Genomic DNA, 14,843 nt, shown 5'->3' on the forward strand with positions numbered 1-14,843 from the left:
CAACTTATAAAAACTATTAACGTCAGCTAAAGTCTGCAACATTTACCACCTCTGCAGGTGCATCAGGATCACTGTGACAAATTAGGCACTCTGAAAGTTGGAAGCCACTTTAACAATTTCCCCTGTGTAGGATCGAAGTGACACTAAGCAGCAGAAATACCAGGAAGAGAGCCATTTAGACCAGTCTATATTTTATCCACTTGGTCAGATATATAAACTACTTTGAAGATGACAAATGCTACCAAGCCATTCAGTATTACTAAATAAAATTGAGCATGGGAACAGATTTTTTTCTGCGAGGGAGCTGAATGATGAGTGCTCCTATTAGCTGCTTAATCCACACTCATGTATACATACATACACATTCTTATGAATGTGCATATATACATCACTATAAAGGATCTTGTGTAACACATTTGCATCTTTTTTCTATTCCTGAAAAAATCATGCAAAAATACTGGAAGAAAATATCAACTTTCTGCTTCCTCATAAACCAGGAATGGGTCCATTCTGAGAATATGATGAGTGGTCAGCTTTCTTCCATTTTGCTCGACTCGCACTTTTTGTAAACATCCTTCCTCTTTGCACCCCCAAAATGATCATAGGACTGACATACGTGGCAAATGAGAAGCCTCTCCCATTTATACTCACGTTGGGATTCTGCTCCCTGACCCTCGCTGCTCACCAGAGCTGGTAGAGGATTCAGACCGGTGGGAAGGCTGGAACCCACAGAGGCAGAGCGAGCAACCCTTGTCACTGTGTGTCCCAGCAGGCTCACAGGGACAGTGCTGGCAAAGGAGCCAAAGGCTGTTGTAGTGCATGCAGAAATGTGCTCAGGTTGTGGGAACACATTCCAATTAATCCATCAAACTGCGTACTTTGAGATTTGACTCCCATCCTGTAAGGATGTGACACAATTAATTGAGAAGACTGAATATTTACTGGGTTTTGATCAGGCCAAACCACCAAACAAACAAAAAAAAAAAGGCAAGTTTTAGAGGGAGATATAAAATTTTAAGTGTCTCTGGTGGCATCCCTTTAAACACGCTGAAAGAGCTCAAGCCATCGCCTCCATCAACAAGCATAAAATGGGATATATCTCTGGTGTGCAACATTGCCATCATGTGGCCATTCCAGCTCTGCAAAAATACCAGCAGTGACAAGGAACCTTGCCCCATATTTGCAGCTTTTAAAATTGTCTTTAATAATATCGGCAACCTACAGGAGAACTGGCGTGGTGGTAATAACTCTCTCATACTGTGCCTCTACAAAGAAAAACGCTCCCTTCTTCAGACCTGCTGTTTTTCATTTTCTGAGCCACACCACTGCCACAATTACGTTGCAATGCATAGTACAGAGTGTAACTGAGCATCAAAAATGTACAGAAACATCAAAAATGACAAATGGGGCATTCCTGATGTCAGGAAGGTAGTCTTTAGACGTAATCTGAATGAGAACTGCACAATGGCCTTGATCAGGAAAGAGCTCCAACCCACGAAAATACATGGAAGTTGGCATAGAGTCAGGAGTGGAAAACAAAGTGAATTAATCAAATTAGTAATTTAAGGAGAAAACGAATTACTGACAGTCGAGGGGCAAAACAACATGGAATGCAGAAGCAAGCTGTAATAAAATATGTACATGGAAAAGTTGTTCATAGTCAGAAAAGCAGTAACAGAATTAAACTGGATCCAGGGATGATGAGCGGCTCAACTGGAGCAGCAGTGAAGAAAAATAATTATCTGCCTCAGGGGCTGGGCCAAAAGTTGTTAATCTACACAAAAATTGTGTTTGCACTCATCTGGAACCCTGCCCAACAAAGCAGGCACGATTTAGCTTACTCATGAAATGGCCCGCTGCTTGCTTGAATTACAGACTCAGTGAGGGACACACACAAACTTCTTAAAGACAGGACGCATTTGCTGCCTGCGTGGGAGAGCAGAAGTACAACAGGAGCTTTCTGCCCAGCGGGCACAACAGACATACAAACAGAAATAACAATCACCTGGAAACAAATTCAGTAACATATTCATTAAAGCAACATCCATCTTTCAGCTATAAAAACTTTGTATCAAAGCAGAACTAGAGAAACAAAGGAAACTTAATCACTTAAGGTAGGAAACAAATATTGACAGGCGAAGAACAGAAGCTTAACTGCCACAGGTGGCTGGCTGTACAAAAGAAAATCCTGTTTGTATTCTCGTCTCCTAGCACTTGGCACCTGTAAACAGCTAAAGGAGCCTGCCTGCTGTCACCATTGCAACTGGAGCAAAGTTACCGCTCTTGGGAAAGATCTTCTACAGCTGAACTGAAAACTGGGGAGGAAATAGTAACTTTCTTCTTCACCATATAATTGGTGAAGAAAATTTCTTTGAAAAGAAAGCTTGCAGTATCACTAGAGTGGAAACTCTGAACCAATCCTAAAAAACCAGTGAAGGAAATCATAAATATTCACTATTACCCTGAGCTGGAGCTGCTGAGATGGTAATTATACCTTTTTTTGTTGGTGTTGTTTACTTGTTTGTTTTGACAGATTGCATATGTTCATCTGCTAATCAATTCCTGAAAAGCATGGCTGTTTCTATTATGCAGTTTCTTTTGTCTAGGATAAGAGGGCGGCAGCCAGAGGAATATTTTTTACTCATGATTTTAGCAAAAAGGTGAAAACTGAAAACTCTCCCAGGCTGCAAGAGAGCTTTGTTCTCTGTGTCATCAATCAAGTTTCTCTATGCTGCTACAAGTCTCAGTACATTTGTGAAGAGACTATCCCCTATTATTTTTGCCGTTTAAGTTAAAAAAAAATAATTGAAGGCTTGAATTAAAATATTACTTTCCTTTTTCGTTCAGGACTGTCAACTATACAGCACATGAACAGGGAGATTTTTCAACAGAACATGAATCCAGGAGAGAAGAAGATTTTCCAAGAGTATCTGACAAATCAGGGGACTGTGGTAAAGCCCTATTGCTGGCAGAGGCAGAACCACAACTGTGCTAAATGTCCCTACCACATACGAACTGGTGAAGAAGCGAGAGTCCCTCATGCAGAATTTCACAGGGTCTTTGGCTTCCCATACAGATCAACAGCAACTCTCCAAAATAAACACCTTCTCTTCTATGAACTGAGGAGTTTCTCAGGCACAGTAGTCCAAAAAGGCCATGCTACCAACTGTACTGACCAAGACAACCATCCAGAATCTATGCTGTTTGAGGTGGGCGGTTATCTGGACACAGTTACAGATGCCTATGAAAACATCAGATGCATTATCCTCTATTCAAATTACTCTCCGTGTAATGAGGCTTACCACTGCTGTGTAAGTAAAATCTACAATTTCTTGCTGAGGTATCCAGAAATCATGCTCTGCATCTATTTCTCTCAGCTTTATCACACTGAGGACGGTTTCCCCACTGCGGCGTGGAACCGTGAAGCTTTGCGGAGCCTCTCCAGCCTGTGGCCTCGGGTGACTCTGCAGATACTGCCTGGGGGGACACGGCATTACCTCCTCTGCAATTTTGTGTACGGCATCCCAGGGTCAACCCTTTATCAGCCAACTCCCCTGTTAAACACCTTAGCAGATCTACAAAATACACATCAAATTAACTTAACAGGAATGAAACCGTGTTTTAGGAAACCCTTTCCACAAGCAATGCAGGGAAAGCCTGCTCTGCAGCAGAATTTAAAGGCCTTTTATTCTCCTAGCCCAGCCTCCCAACAGCCTTCCCAAGCAATGAAAGGCAGCCTGCTACCTCCGATGTCTCAAAGCCACTTGGGCCTTTTCCAAGGCATGTTTCTGCCTTTTCAGAGGGAACATGTATCCCCCAGACCTAAAAATATCATAAGGCATTTAAAAATGCCAAAGGAATAATTCAATGAAACTCGTAATTCTGAAATGCTTCTAAGCAGCAGACACCTACTCTGAAGATAATACAAAATGAACTGCTTTCAGACTGTAAAACTGAGATCACAGATGGCAAAAAAATCCCCACCAATAAAGTCACCTAACTACAAAGGTTAACCCACAGAATAACTGTGGGTCTTAAATAACTGATTATGAAGATAACGTGCTTTTATTTTAGTCCTATACCTTTGAAACCCATGGCCGTAAAACCAAAACCTCAGTATCTTCTGATTACCTCCTGAGATGTATTTATTTGTTGCCCTTAAGTCAATTTCTACCAGAAAAATGTAAACAGTCCACAAACTACAACCACAACTACAGCCGGATTATATCTTCCCAGCTGAGGCGACTTTGGCGGAACACATGAGGTATCCCAAATTCCTCCTCTATCAAGGAGGTGGTTCTGCAGGTAAGGCTGATATATGAATAAAGTTTTCCCACTAGCTGTTTCCTTAATAATAGGATTTATATACTTATATATATGTGCGTGTGCATATATTTTTTTTCTAGGGCTGCTGACTTCCATTAAGAGGAATCTCACAAAGCTGTGTAATTTTCTAATTGGTAAGAAATATCTAAGAGGATAATATATATAACACAGATCTACAGAGTCCAAGTGTAACTTGAAAAGGAAAAAAACCCACCCTATCATTTAGAGCAGTGTTTTCACTTTGTGACTCAATATATTTGTTATTATACTAAAGGTCTTAAGGAACGGGGCAACTGAGGTCAAGAACACGTTTTTCCCCAGCAAACAGGGGTTCCTTCCCAGGTAATGTCAACTGTGACTAAGCACACTGGCTAATTTTGTAAAGTCACCGATTCTGCTCCTTTTTTACTCTTTTTGTGGCCACAGCTATTGTGTATCTGAGTTTAAAAAGAGGCTGGCTGTCAGTGTGGCCCTAAACACCCTTGACTTCAGCAGAGGTGATCCCATTTGGAAGCTCAATTGTTTTTCTGAGTGTCATAGAATTGTCTAAGTAGGAAGGGACCTTTCAGATCATTGAGTCCAACCATTAACCTAACACTAACAAAGCCATCACTAAACTATGTCCCTAAGCACCATGTCCACCTATCTTTTGAATACCTCCAGGGATGGTGATTCCACCACTTCCCTGGGCAGCCTGTTCCGATGTTTGATAACCCTTTTGGTGTAGAAATTTTTCCTAATACCTAATGTAAACCTCCCCTGGCACAACTTGAGGCTACTTCCTCTTGTCCTATCACTTGTTACTTGGGAGAAGAGGCCGACCCCCCTTGGCTACACCCTCCTTTCAGGGAGTTGGAGAGAGTGAGAAGGTCTCCCCTCAGCCTCCTTTTCTCCAGGCTGAACAACCCCAGCTCCTTCAGCCGCTCCTCATCAGACTAATATTACTCTTATGACTAATGAAGGCAGAAATGTGTTAGAGTCCACCAGACCTCTTACTTTCACAGCGCCTAGGCGCTTTTTTAGAAAAGTTTTCTTGAATTAGACCGTACTTGTTCTGGCTTTCTGATAAAATGTTAACTGACACAATTGCAAGGAGCTGCCCCTGCTGTAGGACGGGGGTAATCCTACTTTGGTTTGCCAAGAGGCATCAAGCCAGCGCTGTTTTTTAAACCTCGGAGTAACAAAGTGGTGTTTGAGCTTGGGCTTCCGAGTTCAGAGCCAAACCCCGTACATCCATCGGGGGCCACACGTGACGTTGGTACCACTGTTGTGCGACCCTGGCTTTGTGTCCCCAACAGGCCTGCGAGAGGGCGGAGGGGGTCCTGCCTTAACCGTACCCGTCGGAGAACGGGACCGAAGCCGAAGCTGATCCTGCGCGGCATTCCCGCGCGTCTCTCCACGTCCGCAGGGAGAACTGGCTGTCTGGGTCCACCAGGAGACCGCACACCGCCGCCGGGCCTCCACAAAGACCCGGTTGGTCGGTGCGCACCCGGCGTTTCAAGCGGTAACGCCGCACCCGTAACTATGACGACCGGACGCGTCGCACGCAGGCAGCGACGCGCCTCGCAGCCGGCCAATGGCGGCTCGCCCCCCTCGCCCGCTCCGCCCCCTCCTTGCCCGCTTGCGCCCCCTCGCGCCGCGGGCCGGCCGCCTCCCCTCTGCGCGCCTGCGCAGAGCGCGCGAGCCGGCTGGCGCGTGCGCCCAGGGGGGAGGCGGGCGGGGGTGGAGGGAGGCGGTGCGAGGAGGGCGGGCGCCTGCGCGGAGCGGCGGGCGGCGGCGAGCGGGGTGACCATGGCGAAGCACACGGTGTCGTCGGCGCGGTTCCGCCGGGTGGATGTGGACGAGTACGACGAGAACAAGTTCGTGGACGAGGAGGAAGGAGGCGACGGGCAAGCGGGGCCCGATGAGGGCGAGGTGGACTCGTGCCTGCGGCAATATCCTTCCGCCGCCGGGCGGGAAGAAGTCCCGTCAGGAGCGGCCGCGGCGGGGCGGGGGGGTGGAGGGGGTGGTGCGGAGCGGGCGGGGAGCGGGTGCGGCGTCTGCCGCCGCCGGGGCTGCCTTTTATGGGAACATCCGTGCCCGGCTCCCTCGCTGAGGGACGGAGTTGGGCGACCGGGCCGTGTCCCGACAGGAGGGCGGAAAGGGGCTGACGGGGAGCTGGGACTGGCAGGAGGAAGGGGACCGCGGCTGACAGGAGGAAAGGGCCCCAGGGCTGACAGGAGGAAGGTGGCCTCGCTTCCTCCCCCTCACAGCAGAGGTGGGGCTGTGTGTCCCGGGGCTGCGGTATCTGTGAGGTGTCTTCAAGTACGGGGCGGGGGGAGGGGAAGGGAGGAAGGGGGTTTCCTGTGGCACAAAGGAGTGCTCTGTGTGTCCACTCCCGCTGCCATCTTACCTGGCTGGCTGGCTTGTGGAGTAGCTCTTCCCACCAGCTGCTGCTGGGTTGCTGTCCCGGTGGCTCTTGGGGGTGGATATGCTGAGCTGAGGCCTGTTCTGGAGGGCTACAAATTGCAGAAGTGATGGAGAATGATTTCTTTTACTTGGATCCTCATTCAATGAAGGGCTTAAGAAGTATTGTCCAATACTGGAACCATGCAGCTTCTTGTTGGCGCTGCTCCTTCCTCAAATGGCCTAACAATTGCCACTTTACACTGTAATCTGTGCTATCTGTTGAGGGAATTGGTGCCTCCACTGAACCTTAAGTATCTTCAGTCATGCACAAGCCAGCTACCAGTATCACTGTCCTGTAGCTGGTTCTGTTGCTTTCCAAATACATGGTGTCTTGTCCTTAACCACCTGGCACAGGGAACATGATGGCCGCGCTACAGGCAGCTCTGAAGAACCCTCCTATCAACACAAAGAACCAGGCAGTGAAGGTGAAATAATAACTAACTCATTCGTGGGTTACTCCTTAAAAATCCTTTCCTCTTTCTATAACCCCTGCCCCACCAACCCTGCCAGGTGTGCTTTAAGGAAGCCAAGGAATCTGGCTTTAGGGTATTCCCTGATGTCAAAATATCCCTCTGCTCTGTTGTCTTAATCTTGTTCAAAATACCGTAGCTTGGATGTCATCTGTCCACGTACCGTTAACAGGGTGCTAATTCAGGCTTTGTGTGTTCCCCTGCCTGTATTGGTTGTGTATTGTGTGCCCTGGCTAACTCCACACATCACCAGGTGCCTGTGTCTGATCCAGACCTGGCAGCACATAGATGGAGTCAGTACTGAACGATCAAGGAACCACAACTGCAGTAGTCACCTCTGACTAATGAAACTCTGCTAGCACAGCCAGACTGTGAACCTACTAAAAAGGAAGAAGTGATGGTTATCGCATCCAATCAAAATTGAGCCGTTAAAACCTCAGAAAACGCAAGCACTCCCCCTGTGTCAGAATATAGGAGCCTGATATGTGCGTGTATTTCTGCATCTCCCCGGAGTAAGCCTTGAATGGCTCGTGACGACAGCAGTGAGAGGAAGAGGCAGATAAGATGTGGAACTGCCCAGATGGCGAGGGCCTGCAGAGGTCTGTTCCCCCTGTTTGAGGAGAGTTGCACGGGCACCTTTCTGTGCTGCTCTGGCACCAGGCTGTCGCCCACCAGTGGAGATTTTTTCACCTAGCCCCCGCCCTTTCCTGACAGGTTTCACAGGGTTTTGAGACCCAGCTGTTTGTTGCAGATAGTGCTGTATAAGAGATGGAACAGCTTTGTCCTCGCATTAAGAACTTGTTTCCATTACCTCTGTATTGATGGATTTAAGAACACACTGCGGAGGCAGTGGAACTGAAGAGGGCAGAGTGACTGAATTTTAATGCTTGGCTTCATTTTTAGTTGATACAGAACTTTTATGTTTTTATTTATATCTCTTCATGTGAGAAGTCTTGGTAAACCAAGCGGCTATGGGATATTTAATTGAACAAGAAAGCTAACATCCATAATTTCTGAAGAAGGAGTCTGCTTGAAGTATTTGTGTAATGGAATTATTGAAAAGTCTGACAAACCCAAGACCTTTTTCTTTCATCCTCCCTCAGTTAGTGATGGATGAACAGGAAGAGCTGCTCTTTGCTGATTACATGGCTAATCTGCCACTGTAATCACGCCACACATTCCTGGGCATGAAATGACATCCAGATGAACTTGCAAATGGTTATTAATGCAAAATATTAATGCTGCCAGTTTGTATCCTATGTGCCTGGGACACAAGTTGACTGTTTTGAAAATGTGTGGCTTCCAGCAGTCACTTCCTCTAGTCTGGCCAATGGCATTTCCATGGAATATAATAGTTGTATCTCATTAAACAGTACAAAGGCACGGAAAAGGCTCTGGTGGTAAGGGAGGCCAGACAAGTACTTAATTCTTTAAATCCTTTTGGAACTTGCCAAACCTTGAGTTTTCATGTAAAGCTTGATTATTTAGCCATAACCTCATTTAATAGGTGGGGAGTTGTGAACACAAGCAGAGTAGCAGAAAACCTAGAGCAGGACAAACACATTAAACTGTTTTACATTGTTTATGATTGGGAGGACGTGTCTGTTACACGTTATTATCACAAGATTTGTGCACAAACAGCCCTATTAAAACAGATGTTAGAATTCTTTAAAAAAAATCTAGTTTTCTTTGTTGGAGAGATGAGTAATATTTGAATGCACCTTGTATGAGAATGCTTTCCTTATTTGTTGACAGGATCGTGCAGAAAGTATTGTCCTGAAGGTCCTCATCTCTTTCAAAGCCAATGATATTGAGAAGGCGGTGCAGTCGCTGGACAAGAACGGTGTTGACCTGCTAATGAAGTACATCTACAAAGGCTTTGAGAGCCCCTCTGACAACAGCAGCGCTGTGCTGCTGCAGTGGCACGAGAAGGTGTGTTTATAGGGCATGCTCTTACCTTGGTTATCCGAGGCAGCTGGTTCTTGGGTCCAAGGCACACTCGCCGAGCCTGGGAAGAGTTACTTTTCTGTCTGGTAAGACTGAAATGCCGTATTTCACACTGTGAGGAGGGTACAGTCCTGTGAGCTCACAGCTGACTTATATCATATGCCTACTTACTCTGATTCCTTTGGTAGAGATTCTAGAGTTAAAATTCGATTTTCAGTTAGATTGAGGCAAACAAAATGGTTCAATCCAGGGATTCAAGCAGATGGAAGTAGTTGTCTTCCTAGAGGGAAGCAAAGTTTGCAACTTGGTTATGCAGGGAAATAAAAGCTCGTTAAATAGCTGTCTTTAAAGCAAATGTGATCATCCTTTCCTGGTACCGAGTGCCGGTGTTTCGTCATTTGAAATACAGTCAAAAAGCCTTTCTGAGCAGCAGTTGTTTCAGCCTGTAGCTACCTTGACCTGTTGTTAATTGCCATGTTTCTCTTCTCAGGCCCTGGCTGCTGGAGGAGTAGGGTCCATTGTCCGTGTTTTGACTGCCAGGAAAACGGTTTAAATCCAGCAGCAAGCGGTTGTCTGCCATCCACGGCATGGGAAATGCTGGTACAAAACCCAACCAACCAAATGCCATTGCTGCCCTGTGGGCAGCGCCTGTCTCTCAGCTTGCCTTCTCGCGGCTTCTTTCATACCTGATGAATAATGCATATCGTGATCTCTTTTTTGTTAAATTCTGGAAAATTATGAAGGTGCAATTTTATTTCTAACAGGAATATTTGGTACTCGTGAACATTTCAGTGACATGTATGGAGACATCCACAACTTCATGTTTAGGATGATTTGCATTTGTGTATAATTATGGCAGATTTGGACCTGACTTTCCAAGCAAATGCTGAGGGACACAGGGCAATGTCTTAATTCTTTTCGCTAGCCATGCAGTGTTTTGATGCAAGATCTGTATTTGAGAAGTGGGGCAGCTATTAATATAGGTAACTGGACCATGTTTCCTTTGGTCAACCTCTGAACCTACAGCCATGAATAGGTCAGAAAGCAAAGGCTCCCTTCTGACCCCGATTATCATTCCAGAGAGCTGAGCATTTTACTTAACCTCACATCTCACGGCCTGTTCTGGTTCCCTGTGATCAGTCAAATGCTGGGTCTGCAGCGGCAGAGTCACAACGGGATGAAGTTGTCCATCATGCAGTTTGGATGGTAGAATTGAAAAGGTTGACGGTCCATTTATGCTGGTGCCCAGCCCAGTGAACTCTTTTGTTTTGGGGAGCAAAGATCCTGAAGAGACGAAGAAGAAACAAGCAGCTTTCATACAACAAATCACATTTCAGCAACTTGAAAGTGATTTGATTTTGTCAAGCACAACATAGCAGCTGCCTGGGGTAATCTGAGAAATGCACACTGGTATCCACACCATCCTTGCAAAGCTCCCGTTTTGTTTCCTAGGAGTATAGGATCTTAAACGATCCCAGACAGTTCACATTCCTGTTGGCGTTGTGCCACAGCATGTTAGCTAGTGCACAAATCGCGTTCCAACATAAAGAATTAGGAAAGCCCAGGACATCCCAGACCACAGATCACCGTTGAAGGTTTAGGGCCAGAACTGAAATACACGTGTTTTACATTCACCATTTTACTGCAGTTCAGTTGTGTAAAACTGTTGGGGAACTTGTGAAATCTTTGCTGTTTTTTGATATCTGCTTTTTTTGTAATAATAATAAAGGCCAGACAATAAATCGTCACTGAATATTTACTTGGTGTCTGAAATGCCTTGAAATTTCAGCAGGCTCCTGTTCCAGGGTGGAAAACAGTAAGAAAGCAAGCCTTAAAACTTTTTCCCTCCATTATTTTTCTTGATAGGCTTGTGTCGTGACTTCTAGCAGTTATTTGTTCCTGTATGTAATAGTGGTACCTGAGAAGCTTCATCCAACCAGAAAGATTATTTCAGTGAGATATTTAAACAAGAAGAAATGCTGTAAACCAGGACTACTAAAGATGTCTCTGCCTGTGCTAAAATTGTAGCCAGAGAGTGAGATCATCACAACCATTAATGTTAGATGCTTTCTTAAGAACAAAAGAAGGAAAAGGGTAATGGCCTAGCAGGGTTGTTGTGTGGAGTGACCCTCCTGATTTCACAGCTGGGCTTTTGTTCGTCTCTGCCTGCCCCAGCTCCAAGAGATTAAACATATAATTGTTGGTTTTAATAATAATTTAAGCGAAGATACGTTCCTGGGCTTTTCCTGTGGGTGGGATGACTGCGTGTGCCTACATCAGCACTAGTGGCACACGCACTCGGCTTGAACTTCTGAAGGGCCTGAGCGTATAGAAACCTGGTGTTGGGTGCTCCCACATCTGAAGGACATTTCCTGTTCATTACCCAAGTCATTGCTTTGGAAAAGTGGAGCTAGTGCCTTCGGATGGCTCAAACCAAGGCTTTCCTGATGCACTGCATTCACTCAGGAGTCAGTAAGAAGAACGTAGGCGCAACAACAGGCCATGCAAAGTGGAAGACCTGGCCCTGCTGCAAAGGCCACAGAAAACATCGGTTTCAACGATACATGCGGAAGCCTCAGCCTCCTGGGCACATGCAGCGATGGCTCTGGCCTTACAGCTCTCCCAGGGACTGTGTTGGGCTTCTCCGTTTCATTTTATTTGTCCGAGTTTGGCTAAGACACCAATCAATCCTCATTTTAAAAAAAAAAAAAAAGAAAAAAAAAAAGCAAGCTGTAATCCCAGATATGTGAAAACTATTTTCCAAAACAGCTGACATCAACAGGTCAGCTACCTCTAGGTGGCATTAGATAAACCAAAGCAACAAGAAGCGCAATCTTAGGGTTCTCCAGATTCCCCTCAGGCTAGGCTGTGATGTATTTAGAAACATTTACATAAAAACATACGTCTTCAGCATCTGCCTTCAGGGATGTGCTAAAAGACTTGCATGAGGGGGGGTAGTAGTGCAAGATTTGCAGGAAGTCATCTCTTCTGTCAACTGAATGACAGGAAGGTAAAAAGTGAATCTAGTTTAAAAAAAATAAATAAATTTACCTCTCTCCTCCCAATCCTGCCTTGATTTCATGGACCGTATAAACACAACATGGAGCAAGCCGCAGCCGCACCGAATGATGACCTGCATTTGGATGCTGCATTCACCTTGCGCCAGGGCCACCACTGGCTGAGCGAGTCCAGAGCAGCATTAAATCCTCAGGCTCCAGCCCTGCAGGAGGAGGCACAAGCTCCCTCCACTCTGGTGGCAAAGCAGAGCCTGAACTTGGTATCCCTGGCAGGCACATGGTGGAGGGCACCGAGTGCTTCTGGCACAGCCAAAATCCACCAGCATGGCATTAACAAGACCTCCAGCGGTGCAGCCCGAGGATGGGACCAGCCCATGAGATGAAGAGGAGCTCACCAAAGGAGTCACCACAAGCTAGCAGCCATCTCCTAGCAGCTGGGGCTGGTGGAGGTCATCCTCAGCTCCTGGCCCCAAACCTCGCTCATCCCCACTCACAGTGGCGGTTTATATGCACCCAGGCAGAGGGGGTGTTAAAAACCCGTTGTGCCACCTTACGCAAAGGATTGAAAGACAAAAGCAGAGAAACATCACAGAATCACAGAATATTTTTGGTTGGATGGGACCTTTGAGATCATCAAGTCCAACCAACAACAACAAAAAAAAAACCCACCAAAAAAAAAAAAAAACCCCACCAAAAAATCCCAGAACACCAAACACCAAAACCAAACCAAACCAAACGCCCACAACCACACACCACCCCACCCCACAAACAGACACAAACCAACAATCTCGGGCACTGGAGCATGCCCTGAAGTGCCATGTCTACACATTTCTTAAATACCTAAGATGGGCAAGGAACTAAAAATCCCTAAACAATTTCATTTTGCAAAACATGTTTCCCTTCCTATTATGAGAAGGAAGCCTTCAGTGAAAAATACTCTACGTGCAGATCGGACCTACTTAAAGAGGGATGGCGTGGAAGGCTCAAGCACTTCTGAGGCTCACTTGCAAACCTCCCACCGCTGCCTTGATTGATGATAAACTCATGCATCTTGTTGCAGTACAAAGTTAAAAATGACTGCTGCGCCCTAGCTAGATTTTGGGCATTTCTACATATTTCTTGCCTGTCTCTTGGTGATCTCCATTTGTACTGGATTCCAAGAATCTCCCATGGGAGATGTTACCACCTCTGTTGCTAACTTCCTCTTGGTCGTTATTGTAGAAGAAATGAGTTTTCTTGCTAAGTCAGCTGGGTAAGAGAAAGGGGAACAAGAGACCTTGAGATCCCATCTTTCAGTGAAATACAAGAAAAAAACCAACCCAACACTTGTCACAGGGGTGATCTTGCATCCTCCTCCAGCTCCCCTTGTACCAATTTTGGGACCAACCTGGCCCTACCAGTGTGCCAATTCAGATAATTAAATGAGCAGAAAATTATCCCTACAATAAGATGAACTGTTTCCTGCTAGACGGGGTCTCCCATTCCTCAAAGGAATGAGAAAAGGCATCTCAGAGGGGTGTTTTCATGCTCACCGTGTTGTTATTCCCACCCCTTTCCTCCAGCATCACGTTGGCTGGTTGCATTTCCCTCTGCTTTTCTGGAGGTCAGAGAGTCTCCTCGGTGCTCCTACAGGAAGCTCACGGGAGTCGTCAGGGTGCAAAGAGATGCCAAGGACACACTTACAACTGCAGAACCAACGAGACCCCGAGGCTCAAGGATGTGCTTGGTCCTACTTTTGAATGAAAAACAAGTCCTTGCTCTGTAATAGCTCAGGTTTCTTCTCAAGCAGAAGTCAAAAGGGCCCACAGTCTCCCTCCAGTTGTTGGGATTTTGTAATTTTCTGGGGGAGTGTGAGTAAATGCACGAGGGCCAAGTCTTGCTGACATATTTTAAGCTCTTACAAAATATGCATCACATCATTGGTAGATGAGGCAGAGGCAAAGTATTTCCAAAATTAGTTAGAAACCACGTGTGGAGCACCCAGCTCCAAACCTTCTGAGTTGGCAGGTCAGACCCCTGCCGTCACTGCCCTGGTGGCTGCCACATGCTCAGTGTCCCCCTCTCCTCCCAGCAGCTCTCCCGAACCAGGTTATGCTCCCTTGGCCATAAAACACCTTGACAGAAGTGATGTTGGGCTGAGCGTGAGCTACCACCACTGCTGGGGCTCAAAACGGCATGGCTGCTGGCCCCCCCAAGTCCCATCCATGGGCAGATCCTCACACGCCCAGCAGCAGAGCTCCTCATTGGGGCATCATGGTGGGGGACAAGCAGGACAAAAGGTTTCCCAGGCTGCGCCTTGGGCTGCACTTTGCCTTCCTGCTTAGGCAGACAGGCAGGGTAGCCCCAGCCCAGCTGCAGGCAGCCGTGCCTGCCAGGAGATACCTGCAGGAACCGTTTAGCAACTACCTCCATTGACGGCCACACCTTGGAGGGCATAAGGGACTCAGCCGCAGTGCTTTGCAACTCTAAATTTGACCTGATCAACCACCTGGCCAACAAAATCCATGACTTTTCATTAAAAACCCAGAGAAGCAAAACCCAAAGAGGTGAGGGGCAGCTGCCAGAGAGGACCCAGCGTGCAACCCGTGGCGGCTCAGTGTGGAAACCTGCTGCAGCAGAGGCAGCCTCTGCCCCA

The 14,843-nt window shown here is 46.6% G+C and overlaps 2 protein-coding genes across 3 annotated transcripts; both read left to right on the top strand.

Moving 5' to 3' along the window:
* Nucleotides 1–2,894: 2,894 nt before the first annotated feature.
* APOBEC4 (apolipoprotein B mRNA editing enzyme catalytic polypeptide like 4) lies at nt 2,895–3,863 on the top strand. Its single transcript, XM_074152573.1, has one exon. It carries the CDS (start codon nt 2,895–2,897, stop codon nt 3,861–3,863), a length of 969 nt encoding a protein of 322 aa, XP_074008674.1.
* A 2,254-nt stretch (nt 3,864–6,117) lies between these two features.
* ARPC5 (actin related protein 2/3 complex subunit 5) lies at nt 6,118–10,943 on the top strand. 2 transcript variants are annotated; one of them, XM_074152145.1, is made up of 4 exons: nt 6,118–6,262; nt 7,120–7,199; nt 9,000–9,176; nt 9,682–10,943. In XM_074152145.1, exons 1-4 carry the CDS (start codon nt 6,118–6,120, stop codon nt 9,742–9,744), a joined length of 465 nt encoding a protein of 154 aa, XP_074008246.1. In that variant the 3' UTR covers nt 9,745–10,943. The 2 variants fall into 2 exon arrangements, with proteins under 2 accessions (XP_074008246.1, XP_074008247.1); XM_074152146.1 differs by having other exon boundaries at nt 6,118–6,260; nt 7,127–7,199.
* Nucleotides 10,944–14,843: the final 3,900 nt, after the last annotated feature.

Source organism: Numenius arquata, chromosome 8, assembly GCF_964106895.1.
Source record: "Numenius arquata chromosome 8, bNumArq3.hap1.1, whole genome shotgun sequence".
NCBI classification, from domain to species: domain Eukaryota; kingdom Metazoa; phylum Chordata; class Aves; order Charadriiformes; family Scolopacidae; genus Numenius; species Numenius arquata.